The sequence below is a fragment of the Vulpes lagopus genome, chromosome 12, assembly GCF_018345385.1.
Source record: "Vulpes lagopus strain Blue_001 chromosome 12, ASM1834538v1, whole genome shotgun sequence".
Taxonomy (NCBI): domain Eukaryota; kingdom Metazoa; phylum Chordata; class Mammalia; order Carnivora; family Canidae; genus Vulpes; species Vulpes lagopus.
Window position 1 is genome coordinate 45,686,903 of NC_054835.1, and position 23,618 is coordinate 45,710,520.

Genomic DNA, 23,618 nt, shown 5'->3' on the forward strand with positions numbered 1-23,618 from the left:
ATTCACTTACTTACTTCCACCCCTACGGACCACACCCTAGGTTCTCACATGAACTGTGTTAGCCTCCTAAACAGGGAGAGCCTCCCCTCTGTCCATTCTCCAACAGCATCCAAAGTAATTTTTTTTTAAAGCGTAAATCCACACAAATAACCTTCTTCTGAAAAATCATTTAATGGCTACTTCAAAGCCCTGTTATAACAAAGATATCTTCTGCCTACCTTTTTAAATTGAGCTCATTCATTCTCTCTCTTATTCATGATATTCTGGCCATAACTGATCGTCTGCTAATTCCCAGAACTTGATAAGCTCTCTCCCACCTCTGGGCCCTCACACTTAACAATTCCCGCCATCTGGAGCTCACTTTCCCTGGCTCATCACATGGCAAGATCTCTCTCACTCCTCCTTCAGATCTCAGCTTAAAATGCCATCTCCTCAGAGAGACTTCCACTTGGCATCTTATATAAGTAAGTCCGTCCTTGTTTTCTTTATCATAACAACCTATATACTTCCTTTCTAACAGTTGTCATACTATTATTAATTTGTTATGTGTGAACACTTGTTTACGTTGTCCATTTTCCCCCCTAGAATGTGAGTGAGCTCATGAGGACAGGAACCTTTTCTATCATGCTCACATTGATCTTCATAGAGATTAATACAGTCAGTCAATACCTAGGCACACAGTAAGCACTCAGTAAATATTTTTTAATGAATTAAATAAACAAAGAAATGATAAGTGGTACTAATTTTAAGATTGCAACTAAAAATATTTGAGAAACTCTTCTGACAGTTCAAGAGACAGTGTCTTTTATTCACTCTGTCACTATGTGTCAGGAATAAGTGAAGTCATGCATTTCAGCAAGGATTCAAGGAACAGTTACTAAGTTATTTTCAAGACTGTGTTAAAGACTGCAGAGGATACAAATGTAAGTTAGATTTGTCTACCAGGACTTAACAGGTTAGTTGTTTTAACAGATACATTTATAACTAGCTATAAATCAAGGGAGAGTGCTACGTTAGAAGTATAAACAATAAGCTGAGCAATACGGGGGAGGAAGAAAGAAGTGATAAATCTTCAGTGCCTGCTGTTACTGTTTTAAATTGTGACAATTCAATGGAGTCATAGCTCTTTTGCTTCATGAATCCCTGCCAACTGCCTAAAGACTTTATTGTCAGAGGACAGGTGTCCATATTCTTCAGGCCATTGATGCATTAACAGTACAGAAGGGCTATAGGAAACTGTGGAGCTAAGTGGAAGAAAGCAGGGAATTTCTATCCAGCTTCCATGTTTAAAAAGAAATAATGCTGCTCCACTCATTTCTACAAAGGTATATCTTTGGCACACTTTATCTTTACAGTCTACTATTTAGGGTTGACTTTGAACAGGCTCTTTCATTTCACCTCCACATTGAGTATGAAACATTAGGACAAGCTTTCTAGAAGTGTGTTTTGTATTCAGGTTCCATGAGAAAACCATGACAAGAACATGCCAAAGCAGTTACTGTCTAATAAGCTAAAATTGGAAGAAATTTTTGCAAAGATGTGTGGGTGCCATTTGCTGAAATTTGATAACAAGAAGCAGACTGTAAGGCAGCAACCACCAAAGTATGGCTGCAGGCAGAATTTTTAAGATGAAAAGTGAAAAAGATCAGGATTGTCGATCTCTTCTCAATATTTGAGTTAATAGTTAAATTCATTTCACAAACAGTAGCAATAGAGATGCCTGCAAATTCAAGACAAAAGTGAGTTAGTGAATTAGAAAGCGAATCTGCAAGTGCTTGTATTGCTTTTCCTTGAGCCCATCTGCTTAGCATGTATTCATTGATGAAATGTTTATTGAACTTCTACTTTACACCAATGACCATGCTATCCACTAGAGAAACTTAGATGAAAGAGACACCTCCTGACACTAAAGCCATCATCTTCCAAAGGGAAGTTAGACCCAAGCAACCAACAGTAGTGCCATAATACAGAGTACCCTGGGAACCTAGACAAGGGGAGATACTTTGCAGAACAGATGACACTCAAGTTGAGCCTTAAAGGATGAGTTGATCCCATGAAACAGCGCTGGAGTGGGAGACCACTGTAGGCAGGCAAGAAAAGGTCATGGCAGGAGCAAAAGCAAGTGTGAAGATAGGGATTGCCTTTGGGAAATGGTGAGAAGATGTGATTAGAGGATAAGACACATGATCAGAAAGAATAAATGGAAGTATCACTAGACAAAAAGGCTTTGACTGCTATGTTTAAGATTTCACAGTGTATTCTGTAGGTAATAGGGAGTCTCTGTAACTTTTTAAGGAGGAGGAGACAATGATCAAATGACTCTGATGATGTGAAAAGTAGCTTGACAAGTGATGTATGGAAGGTGGGTTGAAGAAGAGGAGAGAGTGCAGGTAGGGATACTAGTTATGAGGCTTAGCGGTACTGTAAGTGAGAAATGCCAAGACCTGCAATGTCAGGATAGACACTTGGTCTTTTTTTGTGTTTAGTCAGTGAGGGTGGAGGACTCAAAAATGACTCTAAAACTTATCTTGAATGATGGAGGAGTGACCAACATAGAGCATTCTGATGGAGGAGGGCTTCTAGCATGAGCAAAGGCAGGAGGAAGAATAATAATAGGGTTACTGAGGGAGAAGGTGAGTTCTGTTTTGGAGATGTTGTTAATGAATTACCTCCATGGAAAGTGCGGAAGTATGTTGAGAAATGTGGCTTTGAAAAATAGGGAAAGAAAAAAATCAAAGCACAGGGTTATGGATTTGGAAGTCATTAGCAAATAAGTTGTAGGACCAAACAAGGTCAAGGAATATAAAGCAGGAAACTTAGAAGCATTGAAACAGAATAGTTAAATTTAAACACTAGGGGAAAATGATGAACTAAATAATTTACAAGGGCAATATTAGAAGAAGAAACAAGAGAAAGTAAGGTCATGAACGGCAAAGGAGAAAATTTTTCTTGGCCAGGTCTGAAGTGATTAATATAATTTCTGCCTATATCCCATTAGCCAGATCTCCATCTATGACCCCCACTTGAATAAGTGAATGCAGGGTTCCTGGCAAAGTAGCCACCTCCCAGCAACAACTATTGGCTGTGAATGGGAGCACAGGTCTTTTGTAGGTAGCTATCCCTCCCTGCCCCATAATTCTAATTTCACTAGGTCTCCCTGAATAATCCCCACATCTACTTATATACTGTAAAGACATCCCACAGCAGCAGCAAATGTTTTTTTCTGCCCAAATTATAAGATAGATTAGCTGGCTTTAGATTGTAAGCAATGCCTTGCCAATGGTCTGTAACTGTACTACTTTATCACATCTGAGCACTGCACAGAATACCAAAACACCTAGGTGGTGTTTCTCTGAATACTAAAGTGTTGTATGTCAACTTTCAATATAAGAGCTAATGAAATCTTTGTGACTACACATCAGTGACTGTGACTAGAACAATGGAAAAAACATCCATGCCAGAAATATTTGAGTGAAACGTTTGTTAGCATGTTTCCCTACTACAATTAGAAACTTTAAGTCTAGCTGTCTCCCTGGGGTACTAAGTGAAAATCTATTAGAAAAACACAGTGCCATTATATATTTTGTGTAAAACAACTGTTCTTCAGTTTTCAAACTGTTAAATGGGTGGAGGGAAGGGAAGGTGATTCCTGCTTTATGAATGTTTTTTTTTTTTTTCCTCCAAAAGACTCCATAGCTCTGAAGTCTTGAGATATAGGGAAACAGGGTTATCATATAAGAGTAGCTTCTCACTGCCTTATAATCTATCATTGTCCAAGGGTAAGCATCACTTGTCTCCAGTAATACATATCAAGGGGCCTACTGATGCCTGCAAAGGAGAATGGAGGTAGGATTTACCCTCTGCTCTCTTTTGTCAGAATATATACATCCAGGTTAGGGGAGAGGGGACAGTGCTGGGAGAAAAGTCTTCAACTCTGACCTGTGGTTGGTTCTCTCCTAAAATATCTAAAAGCAAATCTATCTTGAATATAAGGTTTAATATCCTCTTGAAAAACCTCTGGTCTACATGAGAAATTAAACTGTTTCCTTAACTTTTATGGTATTTCTAAGGGACCAGTTAGCTCTGTCTTTATCTCCCCTCTCTGCCTGAAATTACACTACCAAGTTTTCCTGCATTGACTAACATTGAATGGCACTCATATCCAATAATTGTTCCCTGATCTGTGGATTTCTCTTTGGTTGTGTAGGTATTGGGGTCAAGGCATGGAGGGGTAAGGATTGGGGTTAAAGAGAAAGGTATCGCATTTCAGGATTAAAGTTCTGTTTGAGCATGCAGTCATCTTCCAGTATGTATAGTTGTGTGGTTAATATTCATTCCTTAAGTATAGCACTCTGCTAGTTCTTATGGAGAATATAAAAGAAATATAAAATACAGCTCACTTAATATAGCTCACTTAATTCTTACCACAGTCCTGAGAGGTCATTATTACTATTCCTGTCTTATAGAGAAGTTAAGTACCTTTTCCAAGATTACAAAGCTTCTAAGTGACAGAACTAGGATTTGAAACATGGGCCTATTTTTATTTGTTTCAGAGATGAAGAAGCAGCATTGTGAATGCAGACAGGAAACTTGGCTATGTAACTTTGAATCACAAGATGATCTCATTATATATAAGCTATGTGGAAGTAATTCTGCCTGCACCCCTGCCCCCCCCCATTTGGACTTTATCACCACATATGAACCCACACTAAAGTTGACTTTGATTGCCATCATATTTAATTATAGAGGGAAGACATAGTTGTGTTCAGTCATACCTAAAATCATGTGACACTGATGAAGGTTCCCTCTGTTTCTTAACTAGTCTCTCCCAAAATGCATATCAAAAAATGTCAAAATTAATTGCTGATTTTAATTATGTTAAGAATTCATTACAAATGAATACATTGCTCTTTATATTGGCTGATTTTTTCACACAGATATGTCCATTTTTCAGAGAAATAAAAATCAAGTTGCTAATCTCATCAGTGTGTTAATGGAACTGGGTCTCAGAAAACCCTGGGTTCTCATCCCAGCTCTTAGATCCCAGCCACATGAGCTGGGAGCTATCCTTCAGTCTTGCCAAATTTCCGTCTTCCACCATAATATTAGGAGTAATATTTAGACCTATGCCTATAGTATTGGTGTTTGTGAGAATCTAAAAAAACTGTTAAAGATTTTTAAAACCATAAGGTAGTTTACAACTTTACAGTATTACTAACTCAGTCATTCTACAAATATGTATTCCTATTGCCTAGGAGTACATATGTGAAAAGGCTTCCAGCCTCCATACAATCTCGTGGGAAGACTGATGTGCAGACAGATAGTGTAATGAAAGTGTGTACCAAGTACAAGAATCTGAAGGAAGGAGCCCCTGAGTCTATCTGGTGGGACCAGGGAGGCTTCACAGAAGAGATGGTGTGAACTGAGACTTAAAGAATAAGAAATAGTTTGCCTGATGAACTAAATGGGAAAGAGAATTATAGGCAGACGGAGAGCGTGTTTAAAACCCTAGAATAGGGATCCCTGGGTGGCGCAGTGGTTTGGCGCCTGCCTTTGGCCCAGGGTGCGACCCTGGAAACCCGGGATCGAGTCCCACGTCGGGCTCCCGGTGCATGGAGCCTGCTTCTCCCTCTGCCTGTGTCTCTGCCTCTCTCTCTCACTGTGTGCCTATCATAAATAAATAAAAAATTAAAAAAATAAAAAAATAAAAAAATAAAAATAAAACCCTAGAATAGGGATCCCTGGGTGGCGCAGCGGTTTGGCGCCTGCCTTTGGCCTGGGGCGCGATCCTGGAGACCCAGGATCGAATCCCACGTCGGGCTCCCGGCGCATGGAGCCTGCTTCTCCCTCTGCCTGTGTCTCTGCCTCTCTCTCTCTCTGTGACTATCATAAATAAATAAAAAAATTTAAAAAAATAAAACAAATAAACCCTAGAATAGGGGATCCCTGTGTGGCTCAGAGGTTTAGCACCTGCCTTTGGCCCAGGGCGTGATCCTAAAGTCCCGGGATCTAATCCCACATTGGGCTCCCTGCATGGAGCCTGCTTCTCCCTCTGCCTGTGTCTCTGCCTCTCTCTCTCTCTCTGTCTCTCATGAATAAATAAATTTTAAAAATCTTTTTAAAAAATAATAAAATAAAACCCTAGAATAATTTACTCCATCTGAAATTAGAAGCAGAAGGTAAGTAGGTAAAGACAGACAAATAAATAGACAAGGGACACATATGGAGAGCCTTTGAATACCATGCTAAGGAGTTTAGATTATGTATGGGAGGAGGTATAAAGCCAATGAAGAATTTTGAGCAGACTTTTTATCAGGTTTCTGCACTGTAGATTATTGCCATGGGCCAGGGAGCAGGCAGTGGAGAGGATAAGGCTCTTGCAGTTATCCAAGAGAGAAAGTATAAAGAGAGGAGGAAAACAACTGATAGATTTTAAACCTGAGTGACTGGCAATATATTAAAAAGTAAAGAAATCCTAAATGGATTTGGTTCTCAGAAAGCTTCAGCTTCAAATAGTGTCATATGACAGGTTATTTGAATGATCATTTGAAGGAAGATAGATCCAGTAGGCAATTAGAGAAGCAAAACAATATGTCTGTGCTAGAGATGTCAGTGCAGTGAGAGCTGAAGCCAGGAGACCTGTGAAATAAGAAGAAATGGGAAATAAAGCAAAGAAATTACATGACTGAAGAAAATGGGAGAAAAAGTACCAGGGTGGTGTCACAGATGTCAAAAGAAAAGAGTTCCAGGGGAGGTAGTCAATAGGGCCTACTGCTGAAGGAAAAAAAGAAAAAGAGTTCAAAGGCTAAAATACACCAATTACAAGGCTGCTGGTAATGGCAAGGCTAGGATTCAAAAGGAGTAAGGCTTGGGGGTGAGCAAATAATCAGAAAAATAGAAATAGGGGCACCTGGGTAGCTCAGTGGTTGAGCATCTGCCTTTGGCTCAGGTCATGATCCCGGGGTCCTGGGATTGAGTCTCGCATCAGACTCCCCACAGGGACCCTGCTTCACCCTCTGCCAATGTCTCTGCCTCTCTGTCTGCCTCTCTCATGAATAAATAAATAAAACCTTTTTAAAAAAATAGAAATAAACACAGACAAATGTAGTGTAACACATTCAGAGGGTAGGTTAGCCAGTGGCACCATATCTTATCAGAACAGTAAGGGACAAATGGAAATGTTAGTATATGACATAAATTGCTGTTTTCCTTCATGTCCTGAACACTCTAAACTCAGAGTCCAATCAGAACCATTCTTTCAAAAAAAAAAAAAAAAAAAAAGAACCATTCTTTCATGAATAATGAGATATGCTTATGTCCAAAAAGAAATGAACCACAGTTCTCACTTCATCTTTTCCTTGATCTGTTTTGCTTGCTATTTCTCCTCAGTGCCAGATCAACAAAAGCAAAAGCAAACACTATCCTCTCTAGCTAGCTAAAATGCATACTAAAGAAATGCAAACATCTTACCAGAAATTCTTATTTATGGTAGTAAAATGAAAGCAGTTCAACATCAGTTCTGTGTCTAATTCATTTTCTTGTCAGATGTGAGTTTTTTTTTTATCTTAACTCTGCTGGGAATGGCCTGAGGCTTAGGTAGTGGGTCAGAGGCCTGTATTCAGGGGTTGTAGTACTATGTAGATGAATCTGTGGATGAGTCACTTGAAGTAATAATTCTTATACTAGGGAGGCTACAGTAATTTCAGTGTTAATAACTGGATAGGATTTTGAGAACTTGAGATAGGGCACTTTATAAATATTGCATGTCATTTTCTAATATACTCAAAATAGTCTACCAGCTAAATTGGGCTTTCAAATGATAAATAAAAGTTCAATAGCAATTCCCAGACTTTGTGAATGTGAAACAATCTGGGCTCATACCTTCAGATGATACCGATGACTCCATGCAGGCTACACTTCTCTGAGACTTTTTTTCAATTTAATAACTTCCTTTCCATTATGGTTGATCTTATCCAGTGAAATAAGTTGGAATGGCATCCACTAGAACTCAGAAACTCTTGAAGCTCAAGGTTAAAACATGGTAGAATTTCTTTTTGAAGTCTTTTTGGAATGAAATCTCTTTGTAAATATTCTTGAGTAAGCTGTCCCATTCCCTAGACTTCAGATACTATACTGAAGCTTGAAAAAAAAAAAAGAAGAAGAAATTTAAAATGTATATGTTTTTCAGACTTTGGTGTGAGGTATCTCCAAATGTTAAACCTGGCAGAGTAGCCAGTGTTCAATAGGAGAGAAAATCATCCAGAAGATATTTGGGCCTCTTTTCAGGGAAACATCATCAACAAAAATGTACTTGCAATTTTTCCCCTTCTTTTTGATTAATTCATTAGACTTGAAACTGATATAATGGTTTCATTTCCCTCTTCTATGGCACTCCAAGTGAAAGGAATAGAAGTGTTTTGTTACCAGTAACATAAAGAACCTGGTGGTTTCTAATGACCACTAACCTGGTGGGCAGGAGAGACAGTTCTAAGTGTCTGCAGTTCTTATAGGCTAGAGCAAGAGTGGTAAGAAGCCATATCCCAAAGGTGATCTGGCGTCCTTTCTTTAATACCCAATTTTCTCTTGCTTCCAAAAAATGTTATTGAGAACGTTTATATGCAATACACTGTGTTAGGCATTCCAGGGAATATAAATAACTCAGAATTTCTGTCATAAATGTAAATAGAAATAAACACACATCTTATATACATACACATATATACATACATTCACATTTAAAGGATTAAATCAGAGATGCCTGGGTGTTGCAGTCAGTTGGGCCATCAGACTTGTTTTTGGCTCAGGTCTGATCTTGGGGTCTTGAGACTGAGCCCTGTGTTAGGCTCCACACTCAGCATGGAGTCTGCTTGGTTCTCACTCCCCTCTCCCTCTACACCTCTTCCCACTCCACCTCATCCCTCAGATAAATAAATAAAATCCTTTTTTTTTTTAAGATTTTATTTATTTATTCATGATAGTCACACAGAGAGAGAGAGACAGAGACATAAGCAGAGGGAGAAGCAGGCTCCATATAGGGAGCCCGATGTGGGATTCGATCCCAGGTCTCCAGGATCGCGCCCTGGGCCAAAGGCAGGCGCTAAACTGCTGCGCCACCCAGGGATCCCTAAAATCCTTTTTTAAAGGAAGAATTTATCATTAAGATGCTTTGAGCTAGAAGAACTAGAATACTCCCAACTCAGATTTAAACAAATAAATGTGTTACTTCATATAACAAGTCCAACCTTCAGGCAGCTTCTGATACCATAAAGTCAGGGCTTATACTTCGTATTTCCACAGTTCTCTTAGTTTAACCCTTCTGTTAACTTTATCTTCAGACGAGATGACCACATGATTGCAAGAGAGCCATCGCAGTTCTGAGTATCATGAGCTGATAAGACAACATGCAGAGGCAGAAAAGAGAGTTTTCTCTTTCTTCAGAGATTGGAGATCATTATCAAAGAAATGGGGGAGTGGATGCCGTCAGGAAACCTTCAGTCGAGTAGAGGAGAGAGCATGAAATAGTGTGCTACTTACTTTACTACACAGATACACAATCTATAATGCTTGTACCAAAAAGAAAATACTGCCTGTTTCTTGGCTACGGGAAAGGTAGAGGGGATCAAAGAAGACTTCACTTGGGAAAGAGGTTGTTAATTCATCTGGGGACATGTTGAGCTTGAGGTACTGCAGGACCTCCAGGTAGAGAAATACAACAAACAGTTGAGTGTATATTGTTGTAAATCTTAGAAGTCTAGATTAAGAAAAAGATACAAGTGGTGGTGAAGGCTCTCAGGATGGATGACCTGATGGAGAGGGGACAGACTAGAACCAAAAAGGAGATCCTAAGGAGCACTGACATTTAAAGCACGGGTAAAATAAGAGGAGTTCACAGAGACAGAAAATAAAAATGCATCTTTTAATGCCATCTGTGTGTGGGATGGGTGTAAGCCAACTAGAAATGACATTTTGTGATATTCACACATGTAATCTGGGTAAAGGACTGGTAAAAGCTAGGGACCTTTCAATACCCATTATTTGCCCAGCAGCAGGTCCCCTCTCTTAGAAACTGGTTGAATGAAAATGTTTCATTGGAGGTATGAACAATACCCCACCCAATGCAGAATTGGAGCATTAAAATTCTAAAATGAGTCTCTTTTTCTTTGCAGGAGTGGTCACACATTACTTGCTTTCTGGTTTTCCCGCCAAGAGGGAAAACTAAACCGACAGCAGACTATTGAACTGGGACATCACATCCTCAAAGCACACATTTTTAAGGTAATTAGAGAAGTTAAGTTTTCCTTTCTAGCTCCAGCAGGTTTTCTTTAACACTATGTATGAAGTTACTCTCATTTCAGTGTAGTCCCTGCTTTTTGTTGTAGAATTGATCCATCCCCTAAAATTTGTGGCCTGTTCCTCTTCAGGCCTTTGGAAAGAGAACCACATTTGTCATCCCCCAGTTTAGCAGATTGCTAGGCCTTTTCAGGAGATGTACAAGTATAATCATTTAGGTAAGAAGTAGACACACATATATATGTGTACTCCATATATGACTTACCGTCTCCTGAAGACAGTCGTACTATAGCAATTAGTTGCAGATTTTCACAATGTCTGAAAAAAAGGCACTGAGAACAATTACTCTCTCAATTTTCTTAGAGTTTTATAAAGATTTTAATATTCCTGATGTTATAGTTTTCCAATTGTTTATGTGGAACCAGCAATAACCTTTCTTTGAGCTACTTCTCCCATTTCTTCATTCAAATTATAATCCTAATTTTTCTCCCAATAGTTTCAAAACTTTTAAGAACTCTATAGGATCAGCATCCCTCTCTCTTGGCATTCACAAGCCTGGAGTAGAGCCTTGTAATCCAGACAATGGCACATAATTCACCTATTTTTTTGTGAATGCGTTCATTTGTTTATTTAGCACTTACGTGGGCACTGTACTAGGTCCTAGGGATACAAAAACAAAAAAAATAAAGTCCCTAATTTCAAGGAATTTACAGTCTAACTAATAGTTGTGGGATAAAGCACAAAAGTCAGGAAAGAAATTTGTTCTCCTGGTTTTTCTAGCCCACAGTTTGCTGTTGCATCTGCTACCTCCAACCCTGCAATCTCTTCAGAGTGCTTTTCCTGCCTCGGGATTGAGAAATACAAGTATCTCAAATAGTTCTCTGTGTCGGATTTCCCCCGAGGGATACTGTTAAAGATAAAACAGTTCTCTTCAGAGAGAAGGATGGCATTAAGGGCAACTCCAAGAGCCTAGCAAATTCTTCCCAGCATATAAGCTCACAGCCAGAGAAACCTGTTCAGCAGAGGTACAGAAGTGAAACCCACAGTGACAAGTCCTTTATTTGAATCATAATTGTCTTATCTAACAAATCGCTGTACCAAAAATGACTTTACCCGGTGACCTTACTTAGCGGGAGCAGAGTGAGACTAAAATAACAGGCCAGGTGTCTCATTCCAACTTCAAGTGGACCAAAAAGTGTCTGCTACTTCTACAAACTCTGAGATCATTATCCTTCAGTTAGATAGGAAAGTAACTTAAGTATTAAGCATTACCACTTTAAACACTTAAGCTTTTAGCTTCACCATCTGCCTTGGATCAGATGCAAAGAAGTTGATTCCTGTCTTTTCTGCACTATAAAATAAACAAATAACACATTACCAGATAAATGATATGAAGTTTCTTTGACCTAGTGTGATTATATCCAATAACCTAAACCTACATTTAAACAACACACTCCTATCGTTGACACAGTTTTATCTTATGTTGCTGCAGACAACATGGTTGCTGAGATAAGACTGGCTCCATGTGTGATTCAGGCCATAAATACTCGGGTGCACAGCATATGGTGATGACATGACCATGGGCTGAAGAATGTAGACATGGACTATGACTTTCCTGCTGGTATACTTTTCAGGGTCTTTTAAATGCACAGTGTTCCCTGTCGATACACTTTAGCTTCTCCCGGAGTACTAGAATTTTCAGTCCCTACAGTTGAAGGTCATGAAAAGGCAAAGACAGACTCTATGATTAAACCAGTACATTTAGAACTCCCAATCAGCAATGACATATAGTCCAATTTATATTTATTTCCAATTAATTTTAAATTATCTGCTTTATCTTTGTTCATGAAAAGTTGCATACAGTATCATTAACAACCTTAAAAGCACAAGATTATAGACCTGAAATTCTGGATATTCAGCTGGCTAAGGAACCCTTTTCATTCTTTCTGTTTTTAACAGCTTTATTAAAGTATAATTTATTTTTGAAGTATAATTTTTATACCATAAAAGTATACATTTTAAGTATACAAATAAATCAGTGACTTTTAGTATATTTACAGAGTTGTGTAACTATCACTACTAATAGTACATTTCCCTAAAAATAGTACATTTCCCTACAGTACCCTAAAAATAAACCTCATGCCTCCTTGAAGGTACTCCTCATACTTCCCTGGCAACCACCAACCTGCTTTCCATCTCTATAGATTTGACTTTTCTGTGTGGCCTTCTGTGTCTGGCTTCTTTGAGGATTTTTTTCAGGGTTTATCTGTGTTATAACAGGTATCAGCACTTGATACCTTGTTTTTTTTAAGATTCTTAAAAGTTTATTTATTTTAGAGATAGAGCGCACACATGCAGAAGGTAAGTACAGAGGGAGAAGGACAAGACTCCACGTTAAGCACAGATCCCAATGCAGGGCTGGATCTTATGACCCTGAGATCATGACCTGAGCCAAAATCAAGAGTTGGATGCTTAACCAACTAACCCAGGCACCCCACTCCATTCCTTTTTATTACCAAGTAATATTCTGTTTTGTAGATATGCCATATTTTATTTATCCATTTACTAGTTGGACATTTGGGTTATTTCTACTTTTTGGCTATTATGAATAATGTTGCTGTAAACATTAGCTTACAGATTTTTCCCTTTTTTGATTTTTTTTTTAAGATTTTATTTATTTATTCGAGAGACACACAGAGAGAGAGGCAGAGACATAGGCAGAGGGAGAAACAGGTTCCATTCAGGGAGCCCAGTGTGGGACTCGATCCTGGGACTCCAGGATCACACCGTGGGCCAAAAGCAGGCACTAAACCACTGAGCCACCCAGGCGTCCCTTTTTTTATTTTATTTTTTAAATAAAACTATCCATTTAAAAGTGAACAGCTCAGTGACATTTAATACATTTACAATAGTGTTTAGGTTTTTATATGAACATGTCTTCACTTCTCTTGGAAATATACCAAGATGGAATTACTAAGTCCTATAGTAACTCTTTAACATTTTGAGGAATTGCCAATATATTTTCCAAGCTGCATACCAACAGTGTATGAGGGTTCCAGTTTTTTCAAGCCCTTGCCAACACTTGTTAGATATTGTCTGTCTTATTGTAGCCATTTTAGTGCAAACTGGTATCTCACTGTAGTTTCAATCTGCACTTACCTAATGACCACTGGTGTTGCACACTTATGGTTATTTTGTAATCCTCTAATTGCTATTTAGATTTTTTTTTTTAATCTGTGAAAAGAAAGCAAGCTATTTGTAAATTGTGGCCAGAGATATTTCAATCTAGTTTGTAATGCAGGGTGTTTCATTGGTTTGAGTCTGGTCACCAGAAGAGTTTTGGAATGCTCTTGCGATTAGCTCCCTAAATGCTGCCTTCTAAAATGTTTCTTTGATTGTTCAGTTCTATAACATTTCTTACTAGAACAGAACTGTTGACCGGGAGGAAAGATGCTATAAGTAGGCATCTGGTGGGTAGAAGAAAGATCCTTCGACATCAGTCAAAAGGCATGGATTCCAGTACAGACTCTACCATTTCAGTTAAGCAGTCTGTTTTCTTATCTGTAAAATGGTAACAATATCTAACTCTCAGGATTGTTAAAAGAATCATAGATATATATAAAAGAAAAGTACTTAGACATATATCTAATATAAGGTTTTATGATCAAAATTATTAACAGAAAAAAAAAATTATTAACAGGCCTTAGATGCCTGGTGGCTCAGCGGTTGAGCATCTGCCTTTGGCTTAGGGCATGATCCCGGAGTCCTGGGATCTAGTCCCGCATGGGACTCCTCCCAGGGAGCCTGCTTCTCCCTCTGCCTATATCTCTGCCACTCTCTCTCTCTCTCTCTCTATCTCTCATGAATCAATAAATAAAATCTTTTTAAAAAATTATTAACAATAATGTCTTGCCTGCTAATAAGAATTAATAATGAGCATAAATTCCAGATGGTAATATAAATTTTTCAGAGGTTACCTAGCACCCTCTATGGCAGTAATCAGCAAATATGGCTTTGCAGTCCATATAATCTGAGTTGAAACTGCTTAACTCTGCCATTGTAATTCAAAAACAACCAGAGGTGGTGCAGATATAAATTTATATGGTCATATTCCAGTAAAATATTATTTATAAAAACTAGTGAAAGGCTGGATTTAGCCCCAGGCCATAGTTTGCCAACCCCTTTGTTTACTAGGATCCTTTTATTATAACTCAACATAGCCACATGGATGGTCAGATAAGAATAGTAATGATTTATTTAAGATGGTTGAATAACTACAGGTGGATCACTAATGATATACTTTTAAATAATTTGCCTTAAAAAACCTCTTTGGATGAGCCACCTAGGTTAGTTTTGCCTAAGATACCTGAGCCATAGCTAAGATCCCTAAAATGAGATTGCTGTCATTTCTTTATGCTTTTCCTGTTTGTATTCACAACTACTGAGCAGGCTTTCTACCAGCTAATAAACAGTGTTGTAAATTTAGACTCTAACAAATATTTAAGGAAGGGACTCCATTACCATCTATCTCTGACAAAAAGAGATCCCTTGTTGCTTGGGCAGTAGTTACAGATATTAAAAAAACACTTTTTCTGGTTATTTGAACCAAAAGTTCTCTTTAAGAATCCATCAGCTCAGAATTAATTACAAGTTATTTTTGGCTATATCCTTCCTAATAACGGGATCCTTCCTATCACATTTGTTGGGTACAATTTAACTAAACTGAAACCCTTTCCTCTTATATCTCATAGAAACAAAGAGTCAACCCCACCAAGCAGAAGAAATCAGTAGAGCAAGTCCATGGCACATGTAAAGCTCATATTCCAAATCCTAGAGTCTAGCTCTATTATTTCAGGCTTCTTTCCTGTGTATCTACTTCAGCCTCATGGAGACCCTCAGTGCTGCTTTGCCACTTATTTACTGGACCATTTCACTGAAGTTCATTGACCAAGGTCTATTTTTACTCAGTTCCTTTTCCCATTTCTTTTTTATCTGGCTCTCAACTAACTCCACAAACAACCTGACTTATGAATCACTGAAGAAATCAAAGCCATTGAGTGTGACTTCCCTTAACTACTCCCTTCCTCTCACCAAAAAATTAGTCTACAGTATCATCAATTCTTACCTAGGGAAGAAATATCCCTATTCCCCTCCTTTTAAAATGTTATTATATTTCAAACATACCAGAAAGCACAGAAAACTGAATAATTGAATACTATCTACCAGATTTAATGGATGTTAAGATTTTTCCATATTTGCTTCAAATAATTTTCTTTATTTTGAAGAAATGAAAATGTAACACATATAGTAGAAGCTCTCTCTTAATCCTGTTTCTCTCCCTTTTCAGAGATAATCTCTACCCTGAAGTTCACATGTGTTCTTACCCATATTTTATACTTTTCCAACATAGAAATGTCTTTATAAACAATATACAGAATTATTTCATTATGTTTTAAACTTGACATATACAGAATCCTACTCTTCATATAATTCTATAACTTTTTCACTCAACTTTGTATATTCGAGATTTATCTATAGGTTATCATTGGCTTTCAACTTTGGCTATACATTAGATTCTCCTGGAGAACTTTAAACATATGTACACACACACACACACACACACACACCCCTGAGCTTTACTCCCAGAGATTATCATTCATTGTTCTAGAATAGAATCCAGGTTTTTTTGTTTGTTTTTTTGTTTTGTTTTTTGTTGTTGTTTGTTTTTTATTAATAGACTATTTCTTTTTTTTTTTAATTTTTTATTTATTTATGATAGTCTCAGAGAGACAGAGAGAGAGGCAGAGACATAGGCAGAGGGAGAAACAGGCTCCATGCACCGGGAGCCTGATGTGGGATTCGATCCCGGGTCTCCAGGATCGCGCCCTGGGCCAAAGGCAAGCGCCAAACCACTGCGCCACCCAGGGATCCCAATAGACTATTTCTTAGAGCAGTTTTAGGTTTAAAGAAAATACAGAGAATTTCCATATACTCACTCTCCCACCACAGTTTGCCCTAGTATTATCTTCTTACATTGGTGTAATGTATTGCTATAATTGATGAACCTATATTGACGCATCATTATTAACTGAAGTCCATAGTTTATGTTAGGGTTTAAATGAGTTGTATGCTTCTGTCGATTTTGCCAAATGGCTAATATGTATCGACCATTACAGTATCATATAGAAGTGTTTCACTGCCCTAAAAATCCCAAAGCTATCAAAAATACTCCTTGCTAACTCTGCAGAAATGGCAAACACATCAACAAGAAAAGTAGCTCTAAACTGCTCTCCTGGGCTCCATCCTATCCTTCCTTGGTCTAGTAATTCTCCCACTTATTATTCCTCCCATGTCATTAATGAAGATAATTTTTAAATTTTGTACAGTTCTTTTCTAGTTGTCTTAGCAGGATCAAGTTTAGATCCACCATGACCAGAATTAGACATACACCCAAGTCTCCTTAAGCAGAAATTATGACTTGGTATTCTGAGAACATCCAGCTTTTCTCTAAACATCTTAAGGTTTTTCATTTAAAATTCCTTTGGTATCCCTAAATGACCAAACTGTCCTGGGTATCATACAGAAAAAAGAAACAATTTACATTCAAGAAAATTAAGCCCAAACTTATAGGCCCTGAGCAGAGGAGTGAGTTGCTCTATCTTCCCAAGAAGCTACATACAGCATTTTCTGAATTCCCTGTGTTGCCAGAAATCTTGAACAAAAATAGAATTGCCATGTAACTTTAATAAACACTGGTCCAGCGTTATTCTTCTGTAGGATAATTCTTCATAATATTCTATGGATTAAGTGAACATATCTAAGGTATTTCACATAAGTCAGTGTTAAAGAGAAAGTTGACCATTACAGGTCATAGTCATAGTTTTGCTTTAAATATCATAGTTAGAAAAGAAAGAATGCTTAGTTGAAATCGTTAAGAGTTGGATCCCTGGGTGACTCAGCAGTTTAGCGCCACCTTCGGCCCAGGGCATGATCCTGGAATCCTGGGATGGAGTCCCGCATCAGGTTCCCTGCATGGAGCCTGCTTCTCCCTCTGCCTGTGTCTCTGCCTCTCTCTCTCTGTGTCTCTCATGAATAAATACATAAAATCTTGAAAGAAAAGAAAAAGAAAGAAAAGAAGAGGAAAGGAAAGGAAAGGAAAAGAAAGAAAAGAAAAGAAAAAAAGAAAAGAAAAGAAAAGAAAAGAAAAGAAAAGAAAAGAAAAGAAAAGAAAAGAAAAGAAAAGAAAAGAGGGGATCCCTGGGTGACTGAGTCCCGGGATCGAGTCCCATGTCAGGCTCCCGGCATGGAGCCTGCTTCTCCTTCTGCCTGTGTCTCTGCCTCTCTGTCTCTCTATGTCTATCATAAATAAATAAATAAATAAAAACGGTGAAAGGGATTATAAGGGAGGGGAGAGAAAATGAGTGGGAAATATCAGAGAGGGTGACAGAACATGAGAGACTCCTAACTCTGGGAAACAAACGGATTAGTGGAGGGGGAGGTGGGCCGGGAGATGGGGTGACTGGGTGACGGGCACTGAGGGGGGCACTTGATGGGATGAGCACTGGGTGTTAGGCTGTATGTTGACAAATCGAAATCCAATTAAAAAAAAATACAAAAAAAATTTTTCTGACCTTGGAAGAAGCCACAATGAAAGGAGCAAACATTAGTACATGCAATGGAACCTATGCCAGTCATACTAAAGAAAATTTATTGCTGATGGCGATCAAACCTATGTTGTTTTCCTAACATAAACAGATGTGATCACTTTAGAGTGTATTAGGCAGGGTGAGGAGTGCTAGCTTCTGTAACAAACCTGTAAGATCTCAGTGGCTTTGTTCATTTCTCTTTCATATTGCAGTCCAGGGCAGATTAGGCAGGCTCCCTCCTTGCAGTGATTCTGAAATAGTCTAGAACCTCCAAATCCTCCGCTGGATCCTTCATCCTGCAGTCAAGAGGAGCAATATAAAATGTGGGACTTTAGGGCCATCCCTGGACACAACATACTATTTCTGCCCATACTTCAATAGCCAGAAGTCAGACACATGGCCCACTCCACTAACTGTAGAGACTGGGAAACTTCATTTTCCCAAATGCCAAGGAATAAAATGAGATGGAGATCAGTGACCACATTGCATTATCTTTGTCACAGTGTGTACTTTAGTAGCTTGAATTTAAGGGGGTGATTCAAGAAGACTAATAGAAAAGGTATTGGGAAAGAATTACATCCAGACACAACAGAAAAAGAAGGGTATTAAGTAGATTTGTTGCCAGAGACTACTAAGGTAGGGACAGTTTAAATCAGCCTGTTCCTACAGGACTAGTCTTTGTCCCCATAGGTGGATTGGTTTTGCTGGGCATGGACGTAGTTAGGGCAAGACTTTACTCTCATTTCTTAGTACCACAAACCTAGAAGCCACTAACTACTCATGGTACTCTTCAGCTGGGCTAATAATTTAATTGTCTGTTTCTTTTTCAGGGTTTGAGTAAAAAAGTTGGTGTGTCATCTTCCATCCTCCAAGGTCTCTGGATCTCTTATAGCACAGAAGGTCTTTCCATGGCATTGGCATCTTTACGGAATCTCTACACTCCAAATATAAAGGTAAATGCTTGTAAATTATAGACAGATTAAAGAATTAGCTGTGCAAAAATAAAATTAGGACATTTAAGTAGCTTTTTTTTTTTTTAAGATTTTATTTATTTATTTATTAGACAGAGAGAGAGGCAGAGACACAGGCAGAGGGAGAAGCAGACTCTGTGTGGGGAGCCCAATGTGGGACTCGATCCCGGGTCCCCAGGATCATGCCCTGGGTTGAAGGCAGCGCTAAACCACTAAGCCACCGGGGCTGCCCTTAAGTAGCTATTTAACTGATCTTTTACTTAACCTTAGACTCTTTACTGTCAATCAATATTTTATTGATAATCTAATATATTTTAATTGTTGTATTTTATTCTGTGAATTGAAGACCACACCTGTTGAGCTACTGCCTTATATGAACTAACTCTGATTTATAGGATTAGGTCCTCCTGCTTCTAGGCAGTAAATCGATCTTAGGTAGGCTTTGTTTTGGTAGGAGCTTTTCTGACCAGCAGTTCACTTAGTAGAGACTATGTTCATTCAGCACTATAGTGTGGTGGCATTTGCTCTTATGACTGAGCAGTTCGTGTAAAGGAGACCTTTTACATCCCTTTCTGAAGGCAAGGTACCAAAAAAGGTATAAAATAAAGCAGTTACTGAATGCTACTAGGTGCTGTTGTATGGAGTCCCGGGTGGCTTCATTAAAGGACTGAAAGGATGCAACTGATACTTGCCTGAGTGTAATTTCTGTTTACTTATTTCTAGGTCAGCCGGCTGCTGATTTTAGGAGGTGCCAACATTAATTACCGGACAGAGGTTTTAAATAATGCTCCAATTCTGTGTGTCCAGTCTCATCTTGGCTACACAGAAATGGTGGCCCTGCTGTTGGAGTTTGGGGCCAATGTGGATGCCTCTTCTGAAAGTGGCCTGACTCCCTTGGGCTACGCAGCAGCAGCGGGCTACCTGAGCATCGTTGTGCTGCTATGCAAGAAACGTGCCAAGGTAATGTTTCCCCACCCCGCTACTTGTCCTTCCCCCACTTTTTCTCCCTGCCATAGAGTCTTCCTTTTCCTCTGTGTTACCTCATGAGTCTGGGCTGAGCACATCAGACCCAGCGGGATCAGGCCATGGGGAGTACTGCTTCTGCAGACATCTCAGTGTTTGCCCATTTGCCGCTGCCCATTCCATACCGCCTCTGGTAAAACCCTTGGGAAGCATTTAGGAAACTGCACTTTAGCAGCAGCCACAGAAAGTCCCCACCTAAAAACCAAGGAATTCTCTGCTGAGCACAGAGCGAGAAAGAAGTGAAGATGCAAAGAGGCTGTGGGAAGTCTGAACTGAACCGTGCCCATAGGCACTAAGTCTTTCATGTGTAGAGAAGAGAAGTTAGCCGTGGAGGTAAGAACATAGGCCAGACTCCCTCACCTTAGCCTTGAAGACCCACATCGCAGAGGTATGAAGAGAACATGATTCCCTGTTTATACTCAGACCAGCCAGGGGCACTCAGCAGTGTTTCTGCTACTATACTTTAATTCTCTGAAGACCATTCTGGGAAAGTGTTTGCTTTATAGTATCTCAAGAGCTGCTAATATAAAAGAACTCAATTTCAAAATTTCGGTGAAGAGAAAAATACTGGTCTCAAAATTGTAAGCCTCTGGGGAAAATTGTAGCCTTGTGGCATTTTGTTTCAGTCTTGAAAACAGACAGAGGATTTTGGTGGTTTTGCAGTGAAATATAAATAATATGGGCAACCTCGTGCTGAGGTGTCGTCCATTGTTCCTACCAGAGAAGAATGGGGGACTGCTGAGACCTTTGGAAAGTGGGACATGAGACTCTCAGTGAGATCCTAGAGCCTTGGGTGTCCACTGTGACACGGACCTATAATGTCCTATTCATTTGAATGAACATCTGTAAAACCAGAACAACTGGGCCTTATTACTGCTGTCAGTTCATATTCCAGCTGCAGTTGGGTCTTTCCTCCTGCCCAGTTATCATTCTAGCCATCTCCCGTTTCCCCCAGAGCAGATAGGGAAATCATTTGCAGTCTTCTCAAGACCCTGTCACACCTCGTGCCCTTCTGGGTTACGAAGATTGAGGTCATCTCCATGTGCCTCTGTCTCAAAACTCTTAAAATCCTACCAACACTCACTTCACTTCTACCTCAGAGAAGGAAATGTTTACCCTTCTTTCCGAAGGCCTTGCCTCCATGTATATCTTTTTATCTCTGTATGTTGCCCTTTTCTTACAATTTGTTTCACTCTTTTTCTGATTTCTCAACAAACCTATGAATGTCTCCTGTAACCCAAAAAGGCAACTTCCCTGTCTTCTGCTAACCAGAAGCTACCATCCCATCCCTTCCCTTCCATGTCCACCCATCCTGCCCTAAGAGTCATCTCTACTTGCCACTTCTGCTTCCTTACTATCCCTTAGCCACTTTTAGTCCTGCTTCCATGAGAGAAAGAAGAGTACAATCATTAAAATGATAAACATTGGGATCAGACACAACTTGATCAAAACCTCCATTTACACTTCCTTTCTCTGAGGCTTGGACAAGTCTTTTAATCTCTGAGTCTCACTGTTTTCATCCATAAAAGGGATTAATGGGGTCACCATGAGAATTAAAAGTGAGGAAACCTTTTTAAAAAGAGGTAAAGTCTTGGGACACCTGGGTGGCTCAGTCACTTAAGCTCCGACTCTTGATTTTGGCTCAGGTTGTGATCTCAGGGTCATGAGATTGAGCCCTGTGTTGTGCTCAGTCTGCTTCCTTCTCCCTCTCCCTTTGCTCCTCCCCCTGCTCACACGTGCGAACATGAGTGCACGTATGTGCTCTCTCTCAAATAAATAAACTTTTTAAAAAGAGAGATAAAGTCTCTTTTCATCTCTTGCAGAGCCTTATAAATAGTATTTAAGAAAAATAAGGGCAGGGGGCACTTGGCTGGCTTAGTCAGTAGAGCATGTGACTCTTGATCTTAGGGTGATAAGTTCAAGCCCCATGCTTAGTGTAGAGATTACTTAAAAATAAAATCTTTTTTAAAAAAAAAAAAAGTGGGATCCCTGGGTGGCGCAGCGGTTTGGCGCCTGCCTTTGGCCCAGGGCGCGATCCTGGAGAGCCGGGATCGAATCCCACATCGGGCTCCCGGTGCATGGAGCCTGCTTCTCCCTCTGCCTGTGTCTCTGCCTCTCTCTCTCTCTCTCTCTGTGACTATCATAATAAATAAAATTTAAAAAAAAAAAAGAAAGAAAGAAAGAAAGAAAACACCTAGCCTCTTGGCGTTTAACTGAAACTCTGATCTCAAAAGTCACAAACAACTGCTGATCACCAAATAAAGTAACTTTTTCTCATTTCTCACCCCTCTAATAATGTTGGCGATATTGACACAACACTTCCCAGAATTCTTTTCCTGCCTGTCTGGTTGCTCTTCTCTTTTCCTTCTCCTAATGTCACTGTTCACTGAGATTTTGTCCTCTGGTCTTCTCCATCCTCAGACTCTCTCCCATGGTGTCAGCACCAAAATACTGAAGAATACTAGCCAGTTAGGTGTAGAATGTTCTTCAGTTTTAGTTTGATATTTTCTCATTGTTAGGTTGAGTTTATATCTTGTCAGCAAGAATATCATAGAAGTGTTGCTGTGCCCTTACAATTGCAGCACTTAGGAAGGTATGTAATGTTGCTGTGTGCTAACAGGGGTGCTGACCTCTATTGCTTGGGTAAGATTGTGTCCTCTAGGTTTCTCAGACCTAAAGTTCCTCTTTTTCCCTTTGTAACTAAGAAGTATCTTTGAGGGAGTTGCTTTGAGACTGGACAAAAATCTTGTCTCTCATGCTTTTGTCCACTGATTTTAGTATCCATGAGAGATTCTTTCTGCAATAATGATTGCTGTGGTGTTTTTGCGATTTTCTATTTCCCTCAGTCCTTCAACATTTATTAGTCAGAATTTTAATGCAGGGATGAGCTATCCCTTCTCCCCAATAGATGTATTTGTTTATTTGTTTATAGCACTATGGATCTCTATATTTATTTTATACTATGACCTGTAACTCATTGCCATTATTATTTATTTTGTTGCTCAAATTGCCTAAGATTTGGCCTTTGGGAGCTCCTTCAAGTTGGCTCTTGTGTCCTTTCAACTTCCACTAAATTATTTTATCAGCATTTCTGTACTTTCTGGCACCACAGAATGAATGTTCCACATTCATCGTTTACTATTAATGCCTCAGCCCAGGAATTAATCATTTCTCTAAGGAGCCAAAGCACCTTTTTATTTATCCCCTTAGTTTTTGAAAATTTAGTATGAGCATGAAAATTCTCAATGACTCTCCATTACCTCTGACTAAAATTCAGACCATTTAGCCTAACATTCAGAAATATCCATGCTCTGGTCCCAAAAGACCCTCTCAACTTTGTAGTTTAAGCTCCCCCTCCATGTACCACACCCTTTCAAAAACTAGAGTTAATAATTTCCTATCTCAGCCAGTTGAGTTGGGCCTTTTCTTAGTCTGTTTGGGCTGCTGTAACAAAGTACCATAGACTGAATAAATAATCGGCAGCATTTATATCTCACAGTTCTGAGACTAAGTCTCAAGATCATGGTGCCAGATGGAGCATCTGTTGAGAGCTTCCTGGCTTATAGACCATACCTTCTTGTTATGTCCTCCCATGGTGGAAGAGAGAAAAGCAAGCTCTCCAGGGCCTCTCTAGTAGGACACTTATCACTTCCTCAAAGGTCCCCTTTCCATTTAATATCATTACATT

At 39.2% G+C, this 23,618-nt stretch overlaps 1 protein-coding gene across 10 annotated transcripts in view; it reads left to right on the plus strand.

Annotated features, from left to right (window-relative positions):
- The window catches only part of TANC2 (tetratricopeptide repeat, ankyrin repeat and coiled-coil containing 2), a 362,852-nt gene that overhangs the window by 307,125 nt on the left and 32,109 nt on the right, over nt 1-23,618 (plus strand). For all 10 annotated transcript variants that reach the window (XM_041724731.1, XM_041724730.1, XM_041724735.1 and 7 more), the window contains 3 exons: nt 10,167-10,275; nt 18,767-18,889; nt 19,631-19,867. In XM_041724731.1, the coding sequence (XP_041580665.1) occupies nt 10,167-10,275; nt 18,767-18,889; nt 19,631-19,867 (469 nt within the window). The remainder of the gene's footprint in view (nt 1-10,166; nt 10,276-18,766; nt 18,890-19,630; nt 19,868-23,618) is intronic.